Source organism: Amblyraja radiata, chromosome 22 (genome assembly GCF_010909765.2).
Source record: "Amblyraja radiata isolate CabotCenter1 chromosome 22, sAmbRad1.1.pri, whole genome shotgun sequence".
In the NCBI taxonomy this organism is placed as follows: Eukaryota; Metazoa; Chordata; class Chondrichthyes; order Rajiformes; family Rajidae; genus Amblyraja; species Amblyraja radiata.
Genome location: NC_045977.1, coordinates 38,864,987 through 38,889,866, shown reverse-complemented (window position 1 = coordinate 38,889,866; position 24,880 = coordinate 38,864,987). Strand labels below are relative to the sequence as shown.

Genomic DNA, 24,880 nt, shown 5'->3' with positions numbered 1-24,880 from the left:
GCTTTGGTGCCACCTCCTGCACCCACACACAACTGACTGACTTCATCCACTTCACCACCAACTTCCATCCGGTACTCCAATACACCTGGACGATTTCCGACACTTCCCTACCATTCCTTGACCTCACCATCTCCATCGCAGGGGACAGACTCCTGACCGACATACATTACAAACCCACTGACTCACATGGCTATCTGGACTACACGTCTTCCCACCCTGCCCCCTGTAAAGACTCCATCCCCTACTCCCAATTCCTCCGCCTACGCCGCATCTGTTCCCAGGATGAGACATTTCATACCAGGGCATCGGAAATGTCCTCGTTCTTCAGGGAACGGGGATTCCCCTCCGCCACCATAGATGAGGCTCACACCAGGGTCTCATCCATACCCCGTAACACTGCTCTCTCTCCCCATCCCCGCACACGCAACAAGGGCAGAGTCCCTCTGGTCCTCACCTTTCACCCCACCAGCCGGCAAATACAACACATAATCCTCCGCCATTTCCGCCACCTCCAACGTGACCCCACCACTCGCCACATCTTCCCATCTCCCCCCATGTCTGCCTTCCGCAAAGACCGCTCCCTCCGCAACTCCCTCGTCAATTCTTCCCTTCCCTCCCGCACCACCCCCTCCCCGGGCACTTTCCGTTGCAACCGCAAGAAATGCAACACCTGTCCCTTCACCTCCCCCCTCGACTCCATTCAAGGTCCCAAGCAGTCGTTCCAGGTGCGACAAAGGTTCACCTGTATCTCCTCCAACCTCATCTACTGCATCCGCTGCTCTAGATGTCAGCTAATTTACATCGGTGAGACCAAGCGTAGGTTGGGCGACCGTTTCGCCGAACACCTCCGCTCAGTCCGCCTTAACCTACCTGACCTCCCGGTGGCTCAGCACTTCAACTCCCCCTCCCATTCCCAATCCGACCTCTCTGTCCTGGGTCTCCTCCATTGCCAGAGTGAGCAACAGCGGAAATTGGAGGAACAGCACCTCATATTCCGTCTGGGGTCCTTGCGCCCTTATGGCATCAACATTGAATTCCCCCAATTTGGCTAGCCTGTGCTGTCCCCTCCCCTTCCTTCACCCTCTAGCTGTCTCCTCCCACCCTCCCCTCCGCCCGCCCTCGGGCTCCTCCTCCTCCCTTTTTCCTTCTTTCTTTCCCCACCCCCCATCAGTCTGAAGAAGGGTTTCGGCCCGAAACGTCGCCTATTTCCTTCGCTCCATAGATGCTGCTGCACCCGCTGAGTTCCTCCAGCAATTTTGTATTCCTGTGCTGTGCTCTTCCATGTTCCAAAGAATGTTCTAAAGAACATTCACTAAAGCCGTGAATGGAATTGCAGAAATACAACTCATGTTTTCTTTATAACGACTCCTCAACGTCAAAGTGGCTGCAATAGCCTTGGAGAGACACAAAATGCTGGAGTAACTCATCAGGGTTGAGTCTTGACCTGCAACATCGCCTGCCCATGTTCTCCGGAGATGCTGTCTGGCCCGCTGAGTTACTCCTGCACCTTGTGTCCTTTTGTGTATTAACCAGCATCTACACGTGTACGATTGGATAATGGGGAATGCAATAATGAATTAAAAAAACTCGTACCCTTTGAAACATAGAAACATAGAAAATAGGTGCAGGAGTAGGTCATTCAGCCCTTCGAGCCTGCACCGCTGATCATCCAACTCAGTATCCTGTACCTGCCTCTCTCCATACCCCCTGATACCTTTAGCCACAAGGGCCACATCTAACTCCCTCTTAAATATATCAATAAGTATCAATAAGGAGAAGGGAACTTCTCGCCTTTGGGTGCTTGGCTGGCAGAGGTTATAATAATGTGCTGGCTGGATCTAAAGTGAGGATTAGCAAAGTACCCTGATTGATGCCACAATTGACCGATGTACAGGGATTTGGTTGGGGTCTACCAACCTCCTCCGTTTACCCACCATGTCATTGTGTTCACACATGATGAACAGTGGAGCCGCCCGCCTCACAACGCCAAAGACCCGGTTTCGATCCTGACCCTGGGCGCTGTCTATATGGAGTTTGTACGTTCTCCCTGTGCTCCGGTTTCCTACCACGTTCCAAAGACATGCGGCATCTTGGTTTTAATTAGCTTCTGCCAACTGCCCTTAGTGTGTAGGATGCCAAAGTGGGATAAGATAGGCACAAAATACTGGAGTCACTCAGCGGGACAGGCAGCATCTCTGGTGAGAAGGAATGGGTGACGTTTCGGGTCGAGACCCTTCTTCAGAGCATGTCATTGTGGCGTGGCGACACTTGTACTGCTGAGGTGAGGCCTACTTAATGATTCTACCGGCTTGTATGCAAAATAAAGCATTTCACTGCACTTGGGTACATGTGACAAGAACGCATCTTTGAATCATTGAAACATTGACCTGAGGGGATCAATAAAGTATTTATTATTATTATTGTTATTATTGTTATTATTATAATTATTATTATTATTATTATTATTATTATTATTATTATTATTATTATTATTATTATTATTATATAGCCATCTGAGAATAAAATGCAGATTGTTATTCGTGGTTATATTGGAATGCAAAATCTGGTGCAGTGCAAACGTAGCTGCGAACAATTCATCTGTCACCGCACATCACTCCTTAATTCTTCAATTTAGTCCAATTTCCTCTTCCCACCTGAAGATATTTTGATAAGTAAAGCTTTAAGCAATTTACACGCCAGATAAAGGGCAAGCGTCGACACAGCAACGAGGATGGCGATGACATCCAGCAGGTAGTACTGATAGAAGGGCAGCTCAGTGCCCGCGGCTCCCAAGTGAGCGGCGCCTCGGTGCCTAATGGTGTATTCAATCCAGAAGACCGCCAGCGCTTTGGGTTCCAGCGGGACGTCCCGGTGCAAGGCGGATATTCGCTTCATGTTCTCCCCGTAGGAAGGGGTCTCGATGACAGTCTTCACCGCCTGGAAGATCACATCGCTTGTTAAATGAGCCAAGTCCAACATGACCGCCGCCCCTCGCGTTTTGAGGCGCAGAAGGTTGTCGTACTGATCGCCGAAAACTGGGATGCCGACCAGAGGGACGCCGTGATACATGGCCTCATAGAGCCCGTTCTCCCCACCGTGGGTGATGAAGGCTCTGGTCTTCGGGTGACTCAGCAGATCGTTTTGAGGAAGCCAACTCATCACCTTGGTGTTATTCCCTAAGGTGGATGGCGCGTCTCCAACCAAGCGCCAGACCACTCTCTGGGGCAGGCGGGCCAGTCCCGCCGCCAATTCAGTCGCCAGTTCTGGTGGGTAGATGCTCACCACACTTCCCAATGAGAAGATCACGACCCCTTGGTCGCCAGAACCGTCCATGAACCGCTGCAGTTCAGCAGAGAGCGGGCGGCCCGCGCTACACTGAACACCCCCGATGTAAACCAGGTTTGGCATTGTGGGCCGGGGATAATCAAAGACAAAGTCAACCTTCATCAGGACCATGTCAGCCTTGGCATAAAGTTCTTCCACCGTGATGTCGCTGTCCAGGTAACGCCGACACAGCTCGTTATAGGCGGGGTAAATGTAGAAGTAACTTGTGAATCTGGACATCCCATAAATTAACACGTTCTTCATCCTCTCCCACACCGACATCCTGTCCGACAAGCGGGAATTTACCACGGGCACGAAGGAAAGTGGCGACGGAGCCAAGTTAAAGTGGAGATCCCCGGCAATCATCCACCTGCCATAGAACACCAGCGGCGTGCCCAGTACCTGTGCCAACATGGCCCCGGCCGCATGGTAAGGGTCGGCTAAAGTCAGGTCAAACCCTGCTCCCTTCAGTCGCTGCAACAGTGCGCGGTCGTCAAACAACGCGCGGATGGCCGGGACGGTCACCTCTTTGTTGATTAGGAATAAGCTCAACATGCTGCGGGCGGCGGCGAAGCTGGAGAGGAAGCCATCTTCCACGTAGAGCGAGTTGAAGACAATGTCACGGATTTCGCTCGCGTTACGCGCTTTGTGCGACTCAGCTGCCGGCACCAGGATAGTTTCCAGCGTGAAATCCTCGGATGTTGTTTCCAACCCCCGCGAGTCGTTGCTCCTCAGCACCGTCACCTGGTGCCCGCTCGCCACCAGTTCCAGGAGCAGGGTCTTCATGATGATCCAGTGGCTCCAGTCGGCGGGCACGGCCAGGATCTTGGCCGCTTCTGAGCCGCGATTCCCCGCAGAGGAGAAGAGCGCGGCGCCCAGCAGGAGCGCCAGCGACGCCGCCCTGTATCTCACTGACATTCTTCCACCAAGTTTGTATCCCAACCAGGAAACAAATTTTTGTATCAGGACCAGGAAGTGTAATTCGATCCCAAAGGTAGGAATAGGGTGATTTCACGAAAGGTCACTGGAGCGTAGATCCGCACCCACGTGACCGCAAAATTTAACTGGGGGACAAGCGTCACTTCCTTTTCATCTAACAAATGAATAAAGATAACAAAGCCAATAATGCCTTACTTTTGATGAAATGCAGCGAGCAAACGCGATAATTCCCGATATTTTGGATCTTTAAATCTCCACGACAAATGTCCGCTAACAACTTCCGCTGTTTTTGCACCTTCAGCTCCCTCTTGAATTTATCTTTTTTTTTTACTGTAAATTTAGGTAGCTGTGCCTCATGGTCACCCCGACTGGTACAGTAAATTGCAGCTCAAAAACTGGCCGTTTTCGATGTTTTTAACGGGTGTGAAAGTGCGTGTTTTCCCATTCACTAACATGTACCGGAAGTGACGCTTGTCCCCCAGTTAAATTTTGCGGTCACGTGGGTGCGGATCTACGCTCCAGTGACCTTTCGTGAAATCACCCTATTCCTACCTTTGGGATCGAATTACACTTCCTGGTTAGTTATCAACTGGCCACCACTGAACATCTCCCGCTGAACCGCCGATTAAATCATTTGTCGTTTCTACATAAGCAAAATAAGTGAAATTCACGCGAATTGAATTGTTTTACAAATTCTTTCCCCACACTGCATGGTTCATTCTTTTCTCAGAACCCCGGTGAGTGCTTTTTGCTCCTTCACTGAAAAATTTCCATTAAGATCTGACTAATCTTCAACATTTCACTTCTTGCACTCGGGCCAAACCCACGAGTTACTCACGAGTCACTACGGTAAACTCGCGGGCCACTACGTTCTTACGAGTTTAAATGTTTCAATTTTTTTAACTTCAGGAGTAAATTTGACTCGCGGAAAACTTTAAACATGTTTGAAATTTTTCAAGAGTTAACAAGTTTCACGGGTACCTGCCGTTGGCGCCACGAGTCGCTAAGTTGCGTCCAAGAGTTCCGACGTTCCCGCTACGTTCATTGTACGTGATTACGAGTTTAATTTGTTTTAAACTCGGGGTCACTCGTGGGTCGACTCCCACCGGGAGACAGGGTTTTTTTTTTAAGGTGGTTTCAAACGGGGAGGTGCAGGAATATTCTATGGCGCTATAAATTCTTGTCCCTTTCTTGCAAGGAAATGCAGATGCTGGTTTATACCAAAGATGTACACAGACGGCTGCAGTAACTCAGTGGGTCAGACGGCATATCTGGAGAACATGGATAAGAGATAAATGGATTTCTGGTGCGATCCTACTTCAGATTTCTAGTTTACACTTGCTCCGAGTTGTGTAATATTAAAACATTTGCCAAGAACAGGCAACTTGTGATCACATCAAAGTGCAGCTTAAACAGAATACATTTGTAGTTTGCTGCCAAAAGTGGAATTATGTAAAATTATGTTCTGTTTAGAAAAGGAAGCATCAGTTGCAACCTGTGATGATCTCCACTTCACAACCTGTCGATGTTTGCAGGAGGTTCGTTTAGTTTAGTTTAGTTTATTGTCACGTGTACCGATGTACAGTGAAAAGCTTTTGTTGTGTGCTAACCAGTCAGCAGAAAGACAACTCATGATTTACATTCGAGCCATCCACAGTGTACAGATACATGACCAAGGGAATAACATTTAGTGCAAGATAAAGCCCAATTAAAGATTGTCCGAGGGTCTCCAATGAAATCCAATGGGATTGAAGTCACTAAAGCCATGTTCTGGATACTGTGGGCTGAAGGACCTATTCCTGTGCTGTGCTCTTCCATGTTCCAAAGAATGTTCTAAAGAACATTCACTAAAGCCGTGAATGGAATTGCAGAAATACAACTCATGTTTTCTTTATAACGACTCCTCAACGTCAAAGTGGCTGCAATAGCCTTGGAGAGACACAAAATGCTGGAGTAACTCATCAGGGTTGAGTCTTGACCTGCAACATCGCCTGCCCATGTTCTCCGGAGATGCTGTCTGGCCCGCTGAGTTACTCCTGCACCTTTTGTGTATTAACCAGCATCTACACGTGTACGATTGGATAATAGGGAATGCAATAATTAATTTAAAAAACTCGTACCCTTTGAAACATAGAAACATAGAAAATAGGTGCAGGAGTAGGTCATTCAGCCCTTCGAGCCTGCACCGCTGATCATCCAACTCAGTATCCTGTACCTGCCTCTCTCCATACCCCGATACCTTTAGCCACAAGGGCCACATCTAACTCCCTCTTAAATATATCAATGTATCAATAAGTATCAATAAGGAGAAGGGAACTTCTCGCCTTTGGGTGCTTGGCTGGCAGAGGTTATAATAAGGTGCTGGCTGGATCTAAAGTGAGGATTAGCAAAGTACCCTGATTGATGCCACAATTGTCCGATGTACAGGGATTTGGTTGGGGTCTACCAACCTCCTCCGTTTACCCACCATGTCATTGTGTTCACACATGATGAACAGTGGAGCCGCCCGCCTCACAACGCCAAAGACCCGGTTTCGATCCTGACCCTGGGCGCTGTCTATATGGAGTTTGCACCTTCTCCCTGTGCTCCGGTTTCCTACCACGTTCCAAAGACATGCGGCATCTTGGTTTTAATTAGCTTCTGCCAACTGCCCTTAGTGTGTAGGATGCCAAAGTGGGATAAGATAGGCACAAAATACTGGAGTCACTCAGCGGGACAGGCAGCATCTCTGGTGAGAAGGAATGGGTGACGTTTCGGGTCGAGACCCTTCTTCAGAGCAAATCGACGACGCTAAAACGTGGCGACACTTGTACTGCTGAGGTGAGGCCTACTTAATGATTCTACCGGCTTGTATGCAAAATAAAGCATTTCACTGCACTTGGGTACATGTGACAAGAACGCATCTTTGAATCATTGAAACATTGACCTGAGGGGATCAATAAAGTATTTATTATTATTATTATTATTATTATTATTATTATTATTGTTATTATTATTATTATTATTATTATTATTATTATTATTATTATTATATAGCCATCTGAGAATAAAATTCAGATTGTTATCCGTGGTTATATTGGAATGCAAAATCTGGTGCAGTGCAAACGTAGCTGCCAACAATTCATCTGTCACCGCACATCATTCCTTAATTCTTCAATTTAGTCCAATTTCCTCTTCCCACCTGAAGATATTTTGATGAGTAAAGCTTTAAGCAATTTACACGTCAGATAAAGGGCAAGCGTCGACACAGCAACGAGGATGGCGATGACATCCAGCAGGTAGTACTGATAGAAGGGCAGCTCAGTGCCCGCGGCTCCCAAGTGAGCGGCGCCTCGGTGCCTAATGGTGTATTCAATCCAGAAGACCGCCAGCGCTTTGGGTTCCAGCGGGACATCCCGGTGCAAGGCGGATATTCGCTTCATGTTCTCCCCGTAGGAAGGGGTCTCGATGACAGTCTTCACCGCCTGGAAGATCACATCGCTTGTTAAATGAGCCAAGTCCAACATGACCGCCGCTCCTCGCGTTTTGAGGCGCAGAAGGTTGTCGTACTGATCGCCGAAAACTGGGATGCCGACCAGAGGGACGCCGTGATACATGGCCTCATAGAGCCCGTTCTCCCCACCGTGGGTGATGAAGGCTCTGGTCTTCGGGTGACTCAGCAGATCGTTTTGAGGAAGCCAACTCATCACCTTGGTGTTATTCCCTAAGGTGGATGGCGCGTCTCCAACCAAGCGCCAGACCACTCTCTGGGGCAGGCGGGCCAGTCCCGCCGCCAATTCAGTCGCCAGTTCTGGTGGAGAGATGCTCACCACACTTCCCAATGAGAAGATCACGACCCCTTGGTCGCCAGAACCGTCCATGAACCGCTGCAGTTCAGCAGAGAGCGGGCGGCCCGCGCTACACTGAACACCCCCGATGTAAACCAGGTTTGGCATGGTGGGCCGGGGATAATCAAAGACAAAGTCAACCTTCATCAGGACCATGTCAGCCTTGGCATAAAGCTCTTCCACCGTGATGTCGCTGTCCAGGTAACGCCGACACAGCTCGTTATAGGCGGGGTAAATGTAGAAGTAACTTGTGAATCTGGACATCCCATAGATCAACACGTTCTTCATCCTCTCCCACACCGACATCCTGTCCGACAAGCGGGAATTTACCACGGGCACGAAGGAAAGTGGCGACGGAGCCAAGTTAAAGTGGAGGTCCCCGGTGATCATCCACCTGCCAAAGAACACCAGCGGCGTGCCCAGTACCTGTGCCAACGTGGCCCCGGCCGCATGGTAAGGGTCGGCTAAAGTCAGGTCAAACCCTGCTCCCTTCAGTCGCTGCAACAGTGCGCGGTCGTCAAACAACGCGCGGATGGCCGGGATGGTCACCGCTTTGTTGATTAGGAATAAGCTCAACATGCTGCGGGCGGCGGCGAAGCTGGAGAGGAAGCCATCTTCCACGTAGAGCGAGTTGAAGACAATGTCACGGATTTCGCTCGCGTTACGCGCTTTGTGCGACTCAGCTGCCGGCACCAGGATAGTTTCCAGCGTGAAATCCTCGGATGTTGTTTCCAACCCCCGCGAGTCGTTGCTCCTCAGCACCGTCACCTGGTGCCCGCTCGCCACCAGTTCCAGGAGCAGAGTCTTCATGATGATCCAGTGGCTCCAGTCGGCGGGCACGGCCAGGATCTTGGCCGCTTCTGAGACGCGATTCCCCGCAGAGGAGAAGAGCGCGGCGCCCAGCAGGAGCGCCAGCGACGCCGCCCTGTATCTCACTGACATTCTTCCACCAAGTTTGTATCCCAACCAGGAAACAAATTTTTGTATCAGGACCAGGAAGTGTAATTCGACCCCAAAGGTAGGAATAGGGTGATTTCACGAAAGGTCACTGGAGCGTAGCTCCGCACCCACGTGATCGCAAAATTTAACTGGGGGACAAGCGTCACTTCCTTTTCATCTAACAAATGAATAAAGATAACAAAGCCAATAATGCCTTACTTTTGATGAAATGCAGCGAGCAAACGCGATAATTCCCGATATTTTGGATCTTTAAATCTCCACGACAAATGTCCGCTAACAACTTCCGCTGTTTTGCACCTTCAGCTCCCTCTTGAATTTATCTTTTTTTTTAACTGTAAATTTAGGTAGCTGTGCGTCACGGTCACCCCGACTGGTACAGTAAATTGCAGCTCAAAAACTGGCCGTTTTCGATGTTTTTAACGGGTGTGAAAGTGCGTGTTTTCCCATTCACTAACATGTACCGGAAGTGACGCTTGTCCCCCAGTTAAATTTTGCGGTCACGTGGGTGGGGAACTACGCTCCAGTGACCTTTCGTGAAATCACCCTATTCCTACCTTTGGGATCGAATTACACTTCCTGGTTAGTCATACCGTCGCATTGCTGAACTCGGAGTCCCGCCGATAGATTCCTCCGGTCCCTCCGTCCCCATTGTTTAATTATTCTGCATTTTTTTATTGTTCTGTATCCTCTTTTTTTTAAATTTCTATATTGCACTACTACGGACTGACGCAAAACTGCATTTCGTTGTACCGATACTCAGTATTTGTGCAATGACATTAAAGTTGAATTGAAATTTATCAACTAGCCACCACTGAACATCTCCCGCAGAACCGCCGATTAAATCATTTGTCGTTTCTACATAAGCAAAATAAGTGAAATTCACGCGAATTGAATTGTTTTACAAATTCTTTCCCCACACTGCATGGTTCATTCTTTTCTCAGATCCCTGGTGAATGCTTTTTGCTCCTTCACTGAAAATTTTCCATTAAGATCTGACTAATCTTCAACATTTCACCTCTGGCACTCGGGCCAAACCCACGAGTTACTCACGAGTCACTACGGTAAACTCGCGGGCCACTACGTTCTTACAACGAGTTTAAATGTTTCAATTTTTTTAACTTCAGGAGTAAATTTGACTCGCGGAAAACTTTAAACATGTTTGAAACTTTTCAAGAGTTAACAAGTTTCACGGGTACCTGCCGTTGGCGCCACGAGTCGCTAAGTTGCGTCCAAGAGTTCCCACGTTCCCGCTACGTTCATTGTACGTGATTACGAGTTTAATTTGTTTTAAACTCGGGGTCACTCGTGGGTCGACTCCCACCGTGAGACAGGGTTTTTTTTTTTAAGGTGGTTTCAAACGGGGAGGTGCAGGAATATTCTATGGCTCTATAAATTCTTGTCCCTTTCTTGCAAGGAAATGCAGATGCTGGTTTATACCAAAGATGTACACAGACGGCTGCAGTAACTCAGTGGGTCAGACGGCATATCTGGAGAACATGGATAAGAGATAAATGGATTTCTGGTGCGATCCTACTTCAGATTTCTAGTTTACACTTGCTCCGAGTTGTGTAATATTAAAACATTTGCCAAGAACAGGCAACTTGTGATCACATCAAAGTGCAGCTTAAACAGAATACATTTGTAGTTTGCTGCCAAAAGTGGAATTATGTAAAATTATGTTCTGTTTAGAAAAGGAAGCATCAGTTGCAACCTGTGATGATCTCCACTTCACAACCTGTCGATGTTTGCAGGAGTGTTCAAAGGGGAACTGCAGATGCTGGAATATCGAAGGTACACAAAATTGCTGGGGAAACTCAGCGGGTGCAGCAGCATCTATGGAGCGAAGGAAATAGGCGACGTTTCGGGCCGAAACCCTTCTTCAGACTGATGGGGGTGGGGGGGGGGGAAAGAAAGAAGGAAAAGGGGAGGCGGAGGAGGAGCCCGAGGGCGGGCGGATGGGATGGTGGGAGGAGACAGCTAGAGGGTTAAGGAAGGGGAGGAGACAGCAAGGGCTAGCCAAATTGGGAGAATTCAATGTTAATGCCATAAGGACGCAAGGTCCCCAGACGGAATATGAGGTGCTGTTCCTCCAATTTCCGCTGTTGCTCACTCTGGCAATGGAGGAGACCCAGGACAGAGAGGTCGGATTGGGAATGGGAGGGGGAGTTGATGTGCTGAGCCACCGGGAGGTCAGGTAGGTTATTGCGGACTGAGCGGAGGTGTTCGGCGAAACGATCGCCCAACCTACGCTTGGTCTCACCAATGTAAATCAGCTGACATCTACAGCAGCGGATGCAGTAGATGAGGTTGGAGGAGATACAGGTGAACATTTGTCGCACCTGGAACGACTGCTTGGGACCTTGAATGGAGTCGAGGGGGGAGGTGAAGGGACAGGTGTTGCATTTCTTGCGGTTGCAACGGAAAGTGCCCGGGGAGGGGGTTGTGTGGGAGGGAAGGGAAGAATTGACGAGGGAGTTGCGGAGGGAGCGGTCTTTGCGGAAGGCAGACATGGGGGGAGATGGGAAGATGTGGCGAGTGGTGGGGTCACGTTGGAGGTGGCGGAAATGGCGGAGGATTATGTGTTGTATTTGCCGGCTGGTAGGGTGAAAGGTGAGGACCAGAGGGACTCTGCCCTTGTTGCGTGTGCGGGGATGGGGAGAGAGAGCAGTGTTACGGGGTATGGATGAGACCCTGGTGTGAGCCTCATCTATGGTGGCGGAGGGGAATCCCCGTTCCCTGAAGAACGAGGACATTTCCGATGCCCTGGTATGAAATGTCTCATCCTGGGAACAGATGCGGCGTAGGCGGAGGAATTGGGAGTAGGGGATGGAGTCTTTACAGGGGGCAAGGTGGGAAGACGTGTAGTCCAGATAGCCATGTGAGTCAGTGGGTTTGTAATGTGATGTTTGCAGGAGGTTCGTTTAGTTTAGTTTAGTTCATTGTCACGTGTACCGATGTACAGTGAAAAGCTTTTGTTGTGTGCTAACCAGTCAGCAGAAAGACAACTCATGATTTACATTCGAGCCATCCACAGTGTACAGATACATGACCAAGGGAATAACATTTAGTGCAAGATAAAGCCCAATTAAAGATTGTCTGAGGGTCTCCAATGAAATCCAATGGGATTGAAGTCACTAAAGCCATGTTCTGGATACTGTGGGCTGAAGGACCTATTCCTGTGCTGTGCTCTTCCATGTTCCAAAGAATGTTCTAAAGAACATTCACTAAAGCCGTGAATGGAATTGCAGAAATACAACTCATGTTTTCTTTATAACGACTCCTCAACGTCAAAGTGGCTGCAATAGCCTTGGAGAGACACAAAATGCTGGAGTAACTCATCAGGGTTGAGTCTTGACCTGCAACATCGCCTGCCCATGTTCTCCGGAGATGCTGTCTGGCCCGCTGAGTTACTCCTGCACCTTTTGTGTATTAACCAGTATCTACACGTGTACGATTGGATAATAGGGAATGCAATAATTAATTAAAAAAACTCGTACCCTTTGAAACATAGAAACATAGAAAATAGGTGCAGGAGTAGGTCATTCAGCCCTTCGAGCCTGCACCGCTGATCATCCAACTCAGTATCCTGTACCTGCCTCTCTCCATACCCCCTGATACCTTTAGCCACAAGGGCCACATCTAACTCCCTCTTAAATATATCAATAAGTATCAATAAGGAGAAGGGAACTTCTCGCCTTTGGTTGCTTGGCTGGCAGAGGTTATAATAAGGTGCTGGCTGGATCTAAAGTGAGGATTAGCAAAGTACCCTGATTGATGCCACAATTGTCCGATGTACAGGGATTTGGTTGGGGTCTACCAACCTCCTCCGTTTACCCACCATGTCATTATGTTCACACATGATGAACAGTGGAGCCGCCCGCCTCACAACGCCAAAGACCCGGTTTCGATCCTGACCCTGGGCGCTGTCTATATGGAGTTTGCACCTTCTCCCTGTGCTCCGGTTTCCTACCACGTTCCAAAGACATGCGGCATCTTGGTTTTAATTAGCTTCTGCCAACTGCCCTTAGTGTGTAGGATGCCAAAGTGGGATAAGATAGGCACAAAATACTGGAGTCACTCAGCGGGACAGGCAGCATCTCTGGTGAGAAGGAATGGGTGACGTTTCGGGTCGAGACCCTTCTTCAGAGCAAATCGACGACGCTAAAACGTGGCGACACTTGTACTGCTGAGGTGAGGCCTACTTAATGATTCTACCGGCTTGTATGCAAAATAAAGCATTTCACTGCACTTGGGTACATGTGACAAGAACGCATCTTTGAATCATTGAAACATTGACCTGATGGGATCAATAAAGTATTTATTATTATTATTATTATTATTATTATTATTATTATTATTATTATTGTTATTATTATTATTATTATTATTATTATTATTATTATTATTATTATTATTATTATATAGCCATCTGAGAATAAAATGCAGATTGTTATCCGTGGTTATATTGGAATGCAAAATCTGGTGCAGTGCAAACGTAGCTGCCAACAATTCATCTGTCACCGCACATCACTCCTTAATTCTTCAATTTAGTCCAATTTCCTCTTCCCACCTGAAGATATTTTGATAAGTAAAGCTTTAAGCAATTTACACGCCAGATAAAGGGCAAGCGTCGACACAGCAACGAGGATGGCGATGACATCCAGCAGGTAGTACTGATAGAAGGGCAGCTCAGTGCCCGCGGCTCCCAAATGAGCGGCGCCTCGGTGCCTAATGGTGTATTCAATCCAGAAGACCGCCAGCGCTTTGGGTTCCAGCGGGACATCCCGGTGCAAGGCGGATATTCGCTTCATGTTCTCCCCATAGGAAGGGGTCTCGATGACAGTCTTCACCGCCTGGAAGATCACATCGCTTGTTAAATGAGCCAAGTCCAACATGACCGCCGCCCCTCGCGTTTTGAGGCGCAGAAGGTTGTCGTACTGATCGCCGAAAACTGGGATGCCGACCAGAGGGACGCCGTGATACATGGCCTCATAGAGCCCGTTCTCCCCACCGTGGGTGATGAAGGCTCTGGTCTTCGGGTGACTCAGCAGATCGTTTTGAGGAAGCCAACTCATCACCTTGGTGTTATTCCCTAAGGTGGATGGCGCGTCTCCAACCAAGCGCCAGACCACTCTCTGGGGCAGGCGGGCCAGTCCCGCCGCCAATTCAGTCGCCAGTTCTGGTGGGTAGATGCTCACCACACTTCCCAATGAGAAGATCACGACCCCTTGGTCGCCAGAACCGTCCATGAACCGCTGCAGTTCAGCAGAGAGCGGGCGGCCCGCGCTACACTGAACACCCCCGATGTAAACCAGGTTTGGCATGGTGGGCCGGGGATAATCAAAGACAAAGTCAACCTTCATCAGGACCATGTCAGCCTTGGCATTAAGTTCTTCCACCGTGATGTCGCTGTCCAGGTAACGCCGACACAGCTCGTTATAGGCGGGGTAAATGTAGAAGTAACTTATGAATCTGGACATCCCATAAATTAACACGTTCTTCATCCTCTCCCACACCGACATCCTGTCCGACAAGCGGGAATTTACCACGGGCACGAAGGAAAGTGGCGACGGAGCCAAGTTAAAGTGGAGATCCCCGGCAATCATCCACCTGCCATAGAACACCAGCGGCGTGCCCAGTACCTGTGCCAACATGGCCCCGGCCGCATGGTAAGGGTCGGCTAAAGTCAGGTCAAACCCTGCTCCCTTCAGTCGCTGCAACAGTGCGCGGTCGTCAAACAACGCGCGGATGGCCGGGATGGTCACCTCTTTGTTGATTAGGAATAAGCTCAACATGCTGCGGGCGGCGGCGAAGCTGGAGAGGAAGCCATCTTCCACGTAGAGCGAGTTGAAGACAATGTCACGGATTTCGCTCGCGTTCCGCGCTCTGTACGCCTGAGCTGCCGGCACCAGGATAGTTTCCAGCGTGAAATCCTCGGATGTTGTTTCCAACCCCCGCGAGTCGTTGCTCCTCAGCACCGTCACCTGGTGCCCGCTCGCCACCAGTTCCAGGAGCAGGGTCTTCATGATGATCCAGTGGCTCCAGTCGGCGGGCACGGCCAGGATCTTGGCCGCTTCTGAGCCGCGATTCCCCGCAGAGGAGAAGAGCGCCGCGCCCAGCAGGAGCGCCAGCGACGCCGCCCTGTATCTCACTGACATTCTTCCACCAAGTTTGTATCCCAACCAGGAAACAAATTTTTGTATCAGGACCAGGAAGTGTAATTCGACCCCAAAGGTAGGAATAGGGTGATTTCACGAAAGGTCACTGGAGCGTAGCTCCGCACCCACGTGACCACAAAATTTAACTGGGGGACAAGCGTCACTTCCGGTACATGTTAGTGAATGGGAAAACACGCACTTTCACACCCGTTAAAAACATCGAAAACGGCCAGTTTTTGAGCTGCAATTTACTGTACCAGTCGGGTTGCCGACCAGAGGGACGCCGTGATACATGGCCTCATAGAGCCCGTTCTCCCCACCGTGGGTGATGAAGGCTCTGGTCTTCGGGTGACTCAGCAACACGTTTCGTGTTGAGAAGTCTGAAGAAGGGTCTTGACCCGAAACGTCACATATTCCTTCTTTCCAGAGATACTGCCTGGTCCGCTGAGTTACTCCAGCTTTTTTTGTGTCAGTCTTTAGCAACATTATGCTTTGGTTTTGCACGGGTCGCTTTACAATTGATCTCACAATGTCTTGTCACATGTCAAGAGAATCAAGACAATAGGTGCAGGAGTAGGCCATTCTGCCCTTCGAGCCAGCACCGCCATTCAATGTGATCATGGCTGATCATCCCCAATCAGTACCCCGTTCCTGCCTTCTCCCCATATCCCCTGACTCCGCTATCTTTAAGAGCACTATCTATATCTCTCTTGAAAGCATCCAGAGAACCTGCCTCCACCGTCCTCTGCGGCAGAGAATTCCACAGACATGTCAAGAGAGTTTTACTAGACCAAGTGCAAGTGTAGGGGGTGAGAGATGGGGAGAGAGATGGGGGAGGGGGGATGGGGAAGATGGGGAGGAGGGAGGGAGGGGGAGAGGGGTGGGGGAGAGAGAGGAAAGAGTGGGGAGGGAGAGTGGAGGGGAAGGGGGAGAGAAGTGGAAGAGTGGGGTGGGAGGAGGAGAGGGGTAGGGGAGTGATGGAAGAGGGATAGGGGGAAGGGGGTGGGGGGGGAGAGGGAAGGGGGTGGGGTAGAGAGGGATGGGGGTGGGGGGGAGAGGGAGAGGGAGAGGGGTGAGGAGAGGGAGAGGGGGGGAGAGAAGTGGAAGAGTGGGGAGGGAGGGAGGGGTAGAGGGGTAGCGGGAGTGGTGGAAGAGAGACGGGGGAGTGGTGGAAGAGGGACAGAGGGGTAGGGGAAGGGGTGGGGAGAGAGGGGAAGGGAGGGGGAGACAGGGGTGGAGGAGGGAGAGGGGTGGGGTAAGGGGAGAGAAGTTGGAGAGGGAGGGGTAGGGGGAGTGGTGGAAGAGGGACAGAGCGGAAGGGGGCGGGGGAGAGAGGGAAGGGGGTGGGGTAGAGAGGGAAGGGTTGGGGGAGAGAGGGATGGAAGAGGGGTGAGGAGAGGGAGAGGGGAGGAGAGAAGTGGAAGAGTGAGGAGGGAGGGAGGGGTAGCGGGAGTGGTGGAAGAGGGACGGGGGAGTGGTGGAAGAGGGACAGAGGGGTAGGGGAAGGGGTGGGACAGGGAGGGGAAGAGAGAGGGGTGAGGGAGGGAGAGTGGTGGGGTAAGGGGAGAGAAGTGGAAGAGTGGGGAGGGAGGGGTAGAGGGACTGGCGGAAGAGGGACAGAGGGGTAGGGGAAGGGGGAAGAGAGGGAAGGGGGTGGGGTAGAGCGGGAAGGGGGGTGCAGCAGCATCTATGGACCGAAGGAAAAGGGCAACGTTTTTGGCCGAAATCCCTTCTTCCGAGTTTCGCTCCATAGATGCTGCCGCACCCGCTGAGTTTATCCAGGTTTTTTTTATGTCTACCTTCGATTTTCCAGCATCTGTAGTTCCTTCTTATAGACAGAGACTGTGCACGGTAAGGGAATGAGGAGGGAGAGGGGGAAGAGTGTGGAGGGAGGGGGAGAGTAGGATGGGAGGGGGAGAGGGGTGGGGGGAGAGAGGGGAAAGAGTGTGGGGGGGATGGGGGGTCTAAGCTATAACAGTAAATTAAACATTGTCACTAATGCCAGCGTGTTGTAGAGTAATCCCTGCTGATGTGCTGGAACACGAAGAAGGACCCCATGAATCAACTAACTCACTTCAGCAGGGACTTTGCTTTCTTGCACTTTAATCGACCTCGCAGCACTTTCTTCAGCTTTTTTTATGCTTTTCCCACTAAATACAATGAACCTGCTGCAAGTTTCCACGACATATGCCCTGATCATCCAACTCAGTATCCTGTACCTGCCTTCTCTCCATACCCCCTGATCCCTTTAGCCACAAGGGCCACATCTAACTCCCTCTTAAGTTCCGATTGGACATATGTGAACATTGGGCATTGTGACATCACACAATGGAACGTTCACCATTGGCTGGGGCTCCTGCAAAGGCATAGTAGGGCTCCGCAAAGGCATGTAAATGCATCCATTCTGATTGGACATCTGTGAGCATTGGGCATTGTGACATCACACGATGGAACGTTCATCAGGGGCTGGTGCTGGTGCTGCTTCTATGGGTGAGAAGCCAGTTTAGTTTTGAAATATTTGGGGGGGGGGGGGATTTGATTAAAAACGTGTACTTTAACACGACGAAATGTAATGAGGAGCGGATACTTAGAAAGAAAAGTGAAATCTCTACCGAAATGGAAAAGATGTCGGCGATTCTGTGTCTGGTTTCGGAGTTGCAGGGAATCAAAGGAAGAAATGCAGTCGACAGCCGTCCATGTAAATGGATCCATTCCGATTGGACATCTGCGAGTATTGGGCATTGTGACATCACACGATGGAACGAATCAAAAGGCAGAAAGGCAGCCGGACGGCAGCCGGACGGATGGCACGAGAGTTTTATATATTAACTAGACCAAGTTGGGTCTGTTTCCCCAACGGCGTTTGCGGTGGGGGGGGGGGGGGGGGGGCTGCGGCGGCATCACACTCACATTAACCACCCCCCAAACACACAGGTGGGGGAGGGGGTTGGGAAGAGGGGAGAGGAGGAGGAGGAAACGGGACAGATTTGGAAGGGAAAGGAGAGCGGGGTAGGGGGTGAGAGAGGGGGATGGGGAGAGAGATGTGGGGGAGGGGGGGATGGGGAGGTAGGGGAGGAGGGAGCGAGGGGGACAGAGTTGGGGGGAGAGAGGGGTAAAGAGTGGGGAGGGAGAGTGGAGGGGGAAGGGGGAGAGAAGTGGAAGAGTGGCGAGGGGGGAGGAGAGGGGTAGGGGGAGTGATGGAAGAGGGACAGAGGGGTAGGGGGAAAGGGTGGGGGGGGGAGAGGGGATGGAGGGGGAGAGTGAGGGGTGGGGCAGGGAGATGGAGATGGGTGGGGTAAGGGGGAGTGGTGGAAGAGGTACAGAGGGATAGGGGAAGGGGCGGGGGAAGAGAGGTAAGGGGGTGGGGTAGAGAGGGAAAGGGGGGGGGAGAGAGGGAAGGGTGGTGAGAGAGGGAATGGGGGTAGGGGAAGAACGGGATGGGGGTGGGGGAGGAGGGGAGGAGAGGGTTGAGGAGGAGGGAGAGCAGAGAGGGGTGGCGGAGGGGGAGGAGAGAGGGATGGGGTGGGGAGAGAGAGGTGTGGGGGAGGGGCAGAGGGAAGGGAGGAGAGAGATGGGGTAGAGGGGTGGGGGAGAGGGAAGGTGAGTGGGAGAGGGATGGGAGGGGGAGGAGAGGGAGAGGGGTGAAGAGAGGGAGAGGGAGGAGAGAGGGATGGGGAGGGGAGAGATGTGGGGGGGAGGGAGAGGAGGAGGGTAGGGGGTAGGGAGGAGGAAGAGTGTGGAGGAGGTGGAAGAGTGTGGAGGGAGGGGGAGAGGGTGGGGGGAGAGGGGGGAAAGAATGGGGAGGGATAGTGGGAGGGGGGGTGAGGTGGAAGAGTGGGTAGGGTCAGAGGGGTAGGGGGAAGGGGTGGGGGTGAGAGGGGAGGGAGGGGGAAGGGAGGGGGAGAGAGAGGGTGGGGGAGGGAGAGGGGTAGGTTGAGGGAGAGAAGTGGAAGAGTGGGGAGGGAGGGTAGGGGGAGTGGTGGAAGAGGGACAGAGGGGTAGGGGGAAGGGGGCGGGGGGAGAGGGAAGGGGTTGGGGTAGAGAATGAAGAGGGATGGGTGGGAGAGGGAGAGGGGTGAAGAGAGGGAAACATAGAAATTAAGTGCAGGAGTAGGCCATTCGGCCCTACGAGCCTGCACCACCATTCAATATGATCATGGCTGATCATCCAACTCAGTATCCTGTACCTGCCTTCTCTCCATACCCCCTGATCCCTTTAGCCACAAGGGCCACATCTAACTCCCTCTTAAATATAGCCAATGAACTGGCCTCAACTACCTTCTGTGCCAGTGAATTCCAGAGATTCACCACTCTCTGTGTGAAAAATGTTTTTCTCATCTCGGTCCTAAAAGATTTACCCCTTATCCTTAAACTGTGACCCCTTGTTCTGGACTTCCCCAACATCTGGAACAATCTTCCTGCATCTAGCCTGTCCAACCCCTTAAGAATTTTGTAAGTCTATAAGCTACCCCTCAATCTTCTAAATCTAGCGAGTACAAGCCGAGTCTATCCAGTCTTTCTTCATATGAAAGTCCTGACATCCAGGAATCAGTCTGGTGAACCTTCTCTGAACGTTCACCAGGGGCTGGGGCTGGGGCTGATTCTATGGGTGAGAAGCCAGTATTTTTTGAAATAATGGGGGGGGGGGGGGGGGGGGGGGGGGCTGCGCCGGCAACTAGACCAAGTGCAGACCCATTGGGTCTGTTTCCCCAACGGCGTTTGCGGGGGGGGGGGGGGGGGCTGCGGCGGCATCACACTCACATTAACCACCCCCCAAACACACAGGTGGGGGAGGGGGTGAGAAGAGGGGAGGGAGGGGAGAGGAGGAGGAGGAAACGGGACAGATTTGGGAGAGAAAGGAGAGCGGGGTAGGGGGTGAGAGAGGGGGATGGGGAGAGAGATGTGGGGGAGGGGGGATGGGGAGGGAGGGGAAGAGGGAGGGAGGGGGAGAGGGGTGGGGGGAGAGAAGGGAAAGAGTGTGGAGGGAGAGTGGAGGGGGTGGGGGGAGAGAAGTGGTAGAGTGGGGAGGGAGGAGGAGAGGGGTAGGGGGAGTGATGGAAGACGGACAGAGGGATAGGGCGAAGGGGGCGGGGGGAGAGAGGGAAGGGGGTGGGGGAGAGAGGGATGGGAGAGGGGTGAGGAGAGGGAGGGGGGAGGAGAGAAGGGGGAGAGAAGTGGAAGAGGAGGGAGGGAGGGAGGGAGGGAGGGAGGGAGGGAGGGAGGGAGGGAGGGAGGGAGGGAGGGAGGGAGGGAGGGAGGGAGGGGTAGAGGGGGAGCGGGAGTGGTGGAAGAGGGACGGGGGAGTGGTGGAAGAGGAACAGAGGGGTAAGAGGAAGGGGTGGGGGAGAGAGGGAAAGGGAGGGGAAGAGAGAGGGGTGGGGGAGGGAGAGGGGTGGGGTAAGGGAAGAGAAGTGGAAGAGTGGGGAGGGAGGGGTAGGGGGGGTGGTGGAAGAGGGACAGAGGGGTAGGGGAAGGGGCGGGGGGAGAGAGGGAAGGGGGTGGGGTAGAGAGGGAAGGGGGGTGGGGGACAGAGGGATGGGTGGGAGAGGGAGAGGGGTGAGAGAGGGAAACATAGCAACATAGAAATTAAGTGCAGGAGTAGGCCATTCGGCCCTTTGAGCCTGCACCACCATTCAATATGATCATGGCTGATCATCCAACTCAGTATCCTGTACCTGCCTTCTCTCCATACCCCCTGATCCCTTTAGCCACAAGGGCCACATCTAACTCCCTCTTAAGTTCCGATTGGACATATGTGAACATTGGGCATTGTGACATCACACAATGGAACGTTCACCATGGGCTGGGGCTCCTGCAAAGGCATATGTAAATGAATCCAGGGGCTGGGGCTGGTGCTGCTTCTATGGGTGAGAAGCCAGTTTATTTTTGAAACATTGGGGGGGGGGGGGGGGGGGGTGTGGATTTGATTAGAAACGTGTACTTAAACACGACGAAATGTAATAAGGAGCGGATACTTAGAAAGAAAAGTGAAATCTCCACCGAAATGGAAAAGATGTCGGCGATTCTGCGTCTGGTTTCGGATCTGCAGTGAATCAAAGGAAGTAATGCAGCCGGCAGCCGTCCATGTAAATGGATCCATTCCGATTGGGCATCTGCGAACATTGGGCATTGTGATTGGACATCTGCGAGCATTGGGCATTGTGACATCACACGATGGAAACGAATCAAAAGGCAGAAAGGCAGCCGGACGGACGGCAGGCGACAGGCACAGACTTTTATATAATATAGATAGATAGATAGACAGACAGACAGACAGACAGACAGACAGACAGACAGACAGACAGACAGACAGACAGACAGACAGACAGACAGACAGACAGACAGACAGACAGACAGACAGACAGAGAGGGAGAGAGGGAGGGAGGGAGGGAGGGAGGGAGGGAGGGGGGAGGGAGGGAGGGAGGGAGGGAGGGATGGATGGATGGATGGATGGATGGATGGATGGATGGATGGATGGATGGATGGATGGATGGATGGATGGATGGATGGATGGATAGATAGATAGATAGATAGATAGATAGATAGATAGATAGATAGATAGATAGATAGAGATAGATAGATAGATAGGTAGGTAGATAGATAGATAGATAGATAGATAGATAGATAGATAGATAGATAGATAGATAGATAGATAGATAGATAGATAGATAGATAGATAGATAGATAGATAGATAGATGTACCTTCGATATTCCAGCATCTGCAGTTCCCTTTTGAACACCCGCTGAGTTCCTCCAGCAATTTTGTGTACGATAGATAGATAGATAGATAGATAGATAGATAGATAGATAGATAGATAGATAGATAGATAGATAGATAGATAGATAGATAGATAGATAGATAGATAGATAGATAGATGTACCTTCGATATTCCAGCATCTGCAGTTCCCTTTTGAACACCCGCTGAGTTCCTCCAGCAATTTTGTGTAAGATAGATAGATAGATAGATAGATAGATAGATAGATAGATAGATAGATAGATAGATAGATAGATAGATAGATAGATAGATAGATAGATAGATAGATAGATAGATAGATAGATAGATAGATAGATAGATAGATAGATAGATAGATAGATAGATAGATAGATAGATGTCCCATATAGGACAATGACATTCTTACTTGCTGCAGCCCCACAGAATATGTAAACATAGTACATAGCGGGAGGGAAAAAAAAGTTGAGTGTGTGTATATACACTGAACTTGGTTACACTGGCGGGTGTTCATGGGAGCAACGTGAACCAGCCGAGTGACACAAGGTCCGTTGCGCCCCCCAGTGGCCCTCTGCTGTCACCGGTACATCAGTGGAGCACAGACTTGACCCTGTGTCAGTGGGCTGGGCTCACGGTGCGTTCCTGCACACGCGACCTCCTCCTTGCAAAATAGCCCGAACGTCTGCAAATGTCAAATGTCAGTGTGTAGAAAGGAACTGCAGGTGCCGGTTTAAACCGGAGATGAACACAACGTGGTGGGGAGTTACTCAGCGGGTCAGACAGCATCTATGGAGAAACAGCATGGGTGACGTTTCGAGACAGGTGCCGTCTTCAGATTGAAAGTAGAGGGGAGGGAACTGGAGGTAAGAAAAGGCAGGAACAAAGCAGGGCCGGGCGGCAACAGATGACCAAGGAAGGATGGAGCCCACAACGGCCGATTGTTGGCTGGGGAAGAGATGACTAAGGAAGGGTGGAGCCCACAACGGCTGATTGTTGGCTGGGGAAGAGATGACTAAGGAAGGGTGGAGCCCACAACGGCTGATTGTTGGCTGGGGAAGAGATGACCAAGGAAGGGTGGAGCCCTCTGCGTGAAGGACCAACAAGGGACCATTGTGACCACACGTTATTTGTAGTTTCGATATCAGAATATTTCAATCTTCCCTTGAACGTTAATTGCTTTATCCCGGTCATTACTAATTATAAACACGATCCCGAATTATATTTGTGCATAGTTTCTCTTTACAGTGTGGGAGGAAACAATGGGCCGGAAATCCGGCGTTTCCACATCTGATTGCCAGCATTTCCCCGTGCAGCTGTGGGAAAGGCCAGGGTTCCCTCACAAGGATGAGCTCACACGGAATTCCCAACTCGCTGACAGACCCTTGCCGCTGTCATTGCAACGTCGGGTTCCCCCCGGCGAGGAGCCAGCCTCCTCCTGCAGCTTTGCACCAATCTTGATGCAACATCTGCCGGCTGGGCTTATGACGGGGAAATATTTAAGGTGCTTTTAGGTGACGCTGGAAAGGTTTAATATGAATCTGAGGGTTACTTTTTCACACAAAGGTTGGTGGATGTATGGAACAAGCTGCCAGAGGAAGTAGTTGAGGCAGGGACTATTGTAACGTTTAAGCTACAATTAGACAGGATAGGAAATAATTTGAGGGAAGGTACACAAAATTGCTGGAGAAACTCAGCGGGTGCAGCAGCATCTATGGAGCGAAGGAAATAGGCGACGTTTCGGGCCGAAACCCTTCTTCAGACTGTTGCTCCATAGATGCTGCTGCACCCGCTGAGTTTCTCCAGCAATTTTGTGTACCTTCGATCTTGCAGCATCTGCAGTTCCTTCTTGAAGAATTTGAGGGATATGGGCCCAACGCAGGCAAGTGAGACAAGTGTAGATGGGACATGTTGGTTGGTGTGGGCATGTTGGGCCGAAGGGCCTGTTTCCACGCTGTATGACTCTATGACTCCATCACTATCACTCTAAGATTCTATGACTGACTAACCCTATGATTCTATCACTCGATGACTATCACTCTAGGACTATGATCCCATGACTCCATCACTCAACCACTCTGTGACTCTATGACCATGACTCTGACTCGACCACTCAATCATCTATCACTCTTAAGACTGCATCTGATAACACGAGGCACAGGTTCAGCAAGTCATCTCAGTAGCGCAAAGAGGGGCAGGTGTAAGGGAGAGAGGTCAAAAAACAATAGTTCCTTCAAATCTTTTCAATGTATTGAATTTTTTATTTTTTTGTTTTTATGGCATTTCTGCATTCATTTTTAATTTATTTTTAGTAAATCTTCATGATGCATTTGACCACCAATTCAGCCCGTGGTCCGGCTTCACCGGCAAACGAAGAACACTGGAGCAAAATAGAAAGTGCTGGAGTAACTCAGCGGCTCAGGCGGCGTCTGTGGAGGGAGGGGGCGGGCGACGTTTCCAGGCGGGACGCGTCCCGATGCTGCAGGAGCAGGTCTGGGTCAGAACACGGTGAGACAACAGCAGAACAACGGGGATCATGGAGGGGGGGGGGGGGGGGGGTGAGTGAGAGAGGGTCTCACAGAACTCTCACCGGAATTAGGAAGAAAACCGCACAAGGAACCGCAGATGCAGGTTTACAAATAAAAAAACACAAAGTGCTGGAGTAACTCAGCGGGACAGGCAGCATCTGTGTAGACTATGGGTAGGTAACGTTATGGATCGAGACCTTTCTTCCGCCCCTTCTTCAAAGTAGGCATACCTTGAGGATATTCGGCAATGGGGCATAAAACGAAGCCCCAAAGAACTGCAGAAGCTGAAATCTTGTAAGCTGAAGTTACTCAGCGGGTCAAGCAGCATCTATGATGAACGAGGATAGGTGAAGTTTCGTTTCGGGGGCCCTTCTTCAGACTACAGACACAAAGAACTGCAGATAAAAAAGACACAA

General features: G+C 50.8%; 3 protein-coding genes across 3 annotated transcripts; all 3 read right to left on the bottom strand.

Annotated features, from left to right (window-relative positions):
- Positions 1–2,588: 2,588 nt before the first annotated feature.
- Positions 2,589–4,248, bottom strand: LOC116985451 (UDP-glucuronosyltransferase 2C1-like). Its single transcript, XM_033040241.1, has one exon. It carries the CDS (start codon positions 4,240–4,242, stop codon positions 2,632–2,634), a length of 1,611 nt encoding a protein of 536 aa, XP_032896132.1. The 5' UTR covers positions 4,243–4,248; the 3' UTR covers positions 2,589–2,631.
- A 3,173-nt stretch (positions 4,249–7,421) lies between these two features.
- LOC116985450 (UDP-glucuronosyltransferase 1-2-like) lies at positions 7,422–9,032 on the bottom strand. Its single transcript, XM_033040240.1, has one exon. The coding sequence runs from the start codon at positions 9,030–9,032 to the stop codon at positions 7,422–7,424; it is 1,611 nt and encodes a 536-aa protein (XP_032896131.1).
- A 4,443-nt stretch (positions 9,033–13,475) lies between these two features.
- Positions 13,476–15,208, bottom strand: LOC116985449 (UDP-glucuronosyltransferase 2C1-like). The gene has a single exon (XM_033040239.1). The coding sequence runs from the start codon at positions 15,206–15,208 to the stop codon at positions 13,598–13,600; it is 1,611 nt and encodes a 536-aa protein (XP_032896130.1). The 3' UTR covers positions 13,476–13,597.
- Between the last annotated feature and the right edge of the window lie 9,672 nt (positions 15,209–24,880).

Bases quoted from the DNA above. Each gene is read 5' to 3' on its own strand.
- LOC116985451 (XM_033040241.1), bottom strand. From the start codon at position 4,242: ATGTCAGTGAGATACAGGGCGGCGTCGCTGGCGCTCCTGCTGGGCGCC.
- LOC116985450 (XM_033040240.1), bottom strand. From the start codon at position 9,032: ATGTCAGTGAGATACAGGGCGGCGTCGCTGGCGCTCCTGCTGGGCGCC.
- LOC116985449 (XM_033040239.1), bottom strand. From the start codon at position 15,208: ATGTCAGTGAGATACAGGGCGGCGTCGCTGGCGCTCCTGCTGGGCGCG.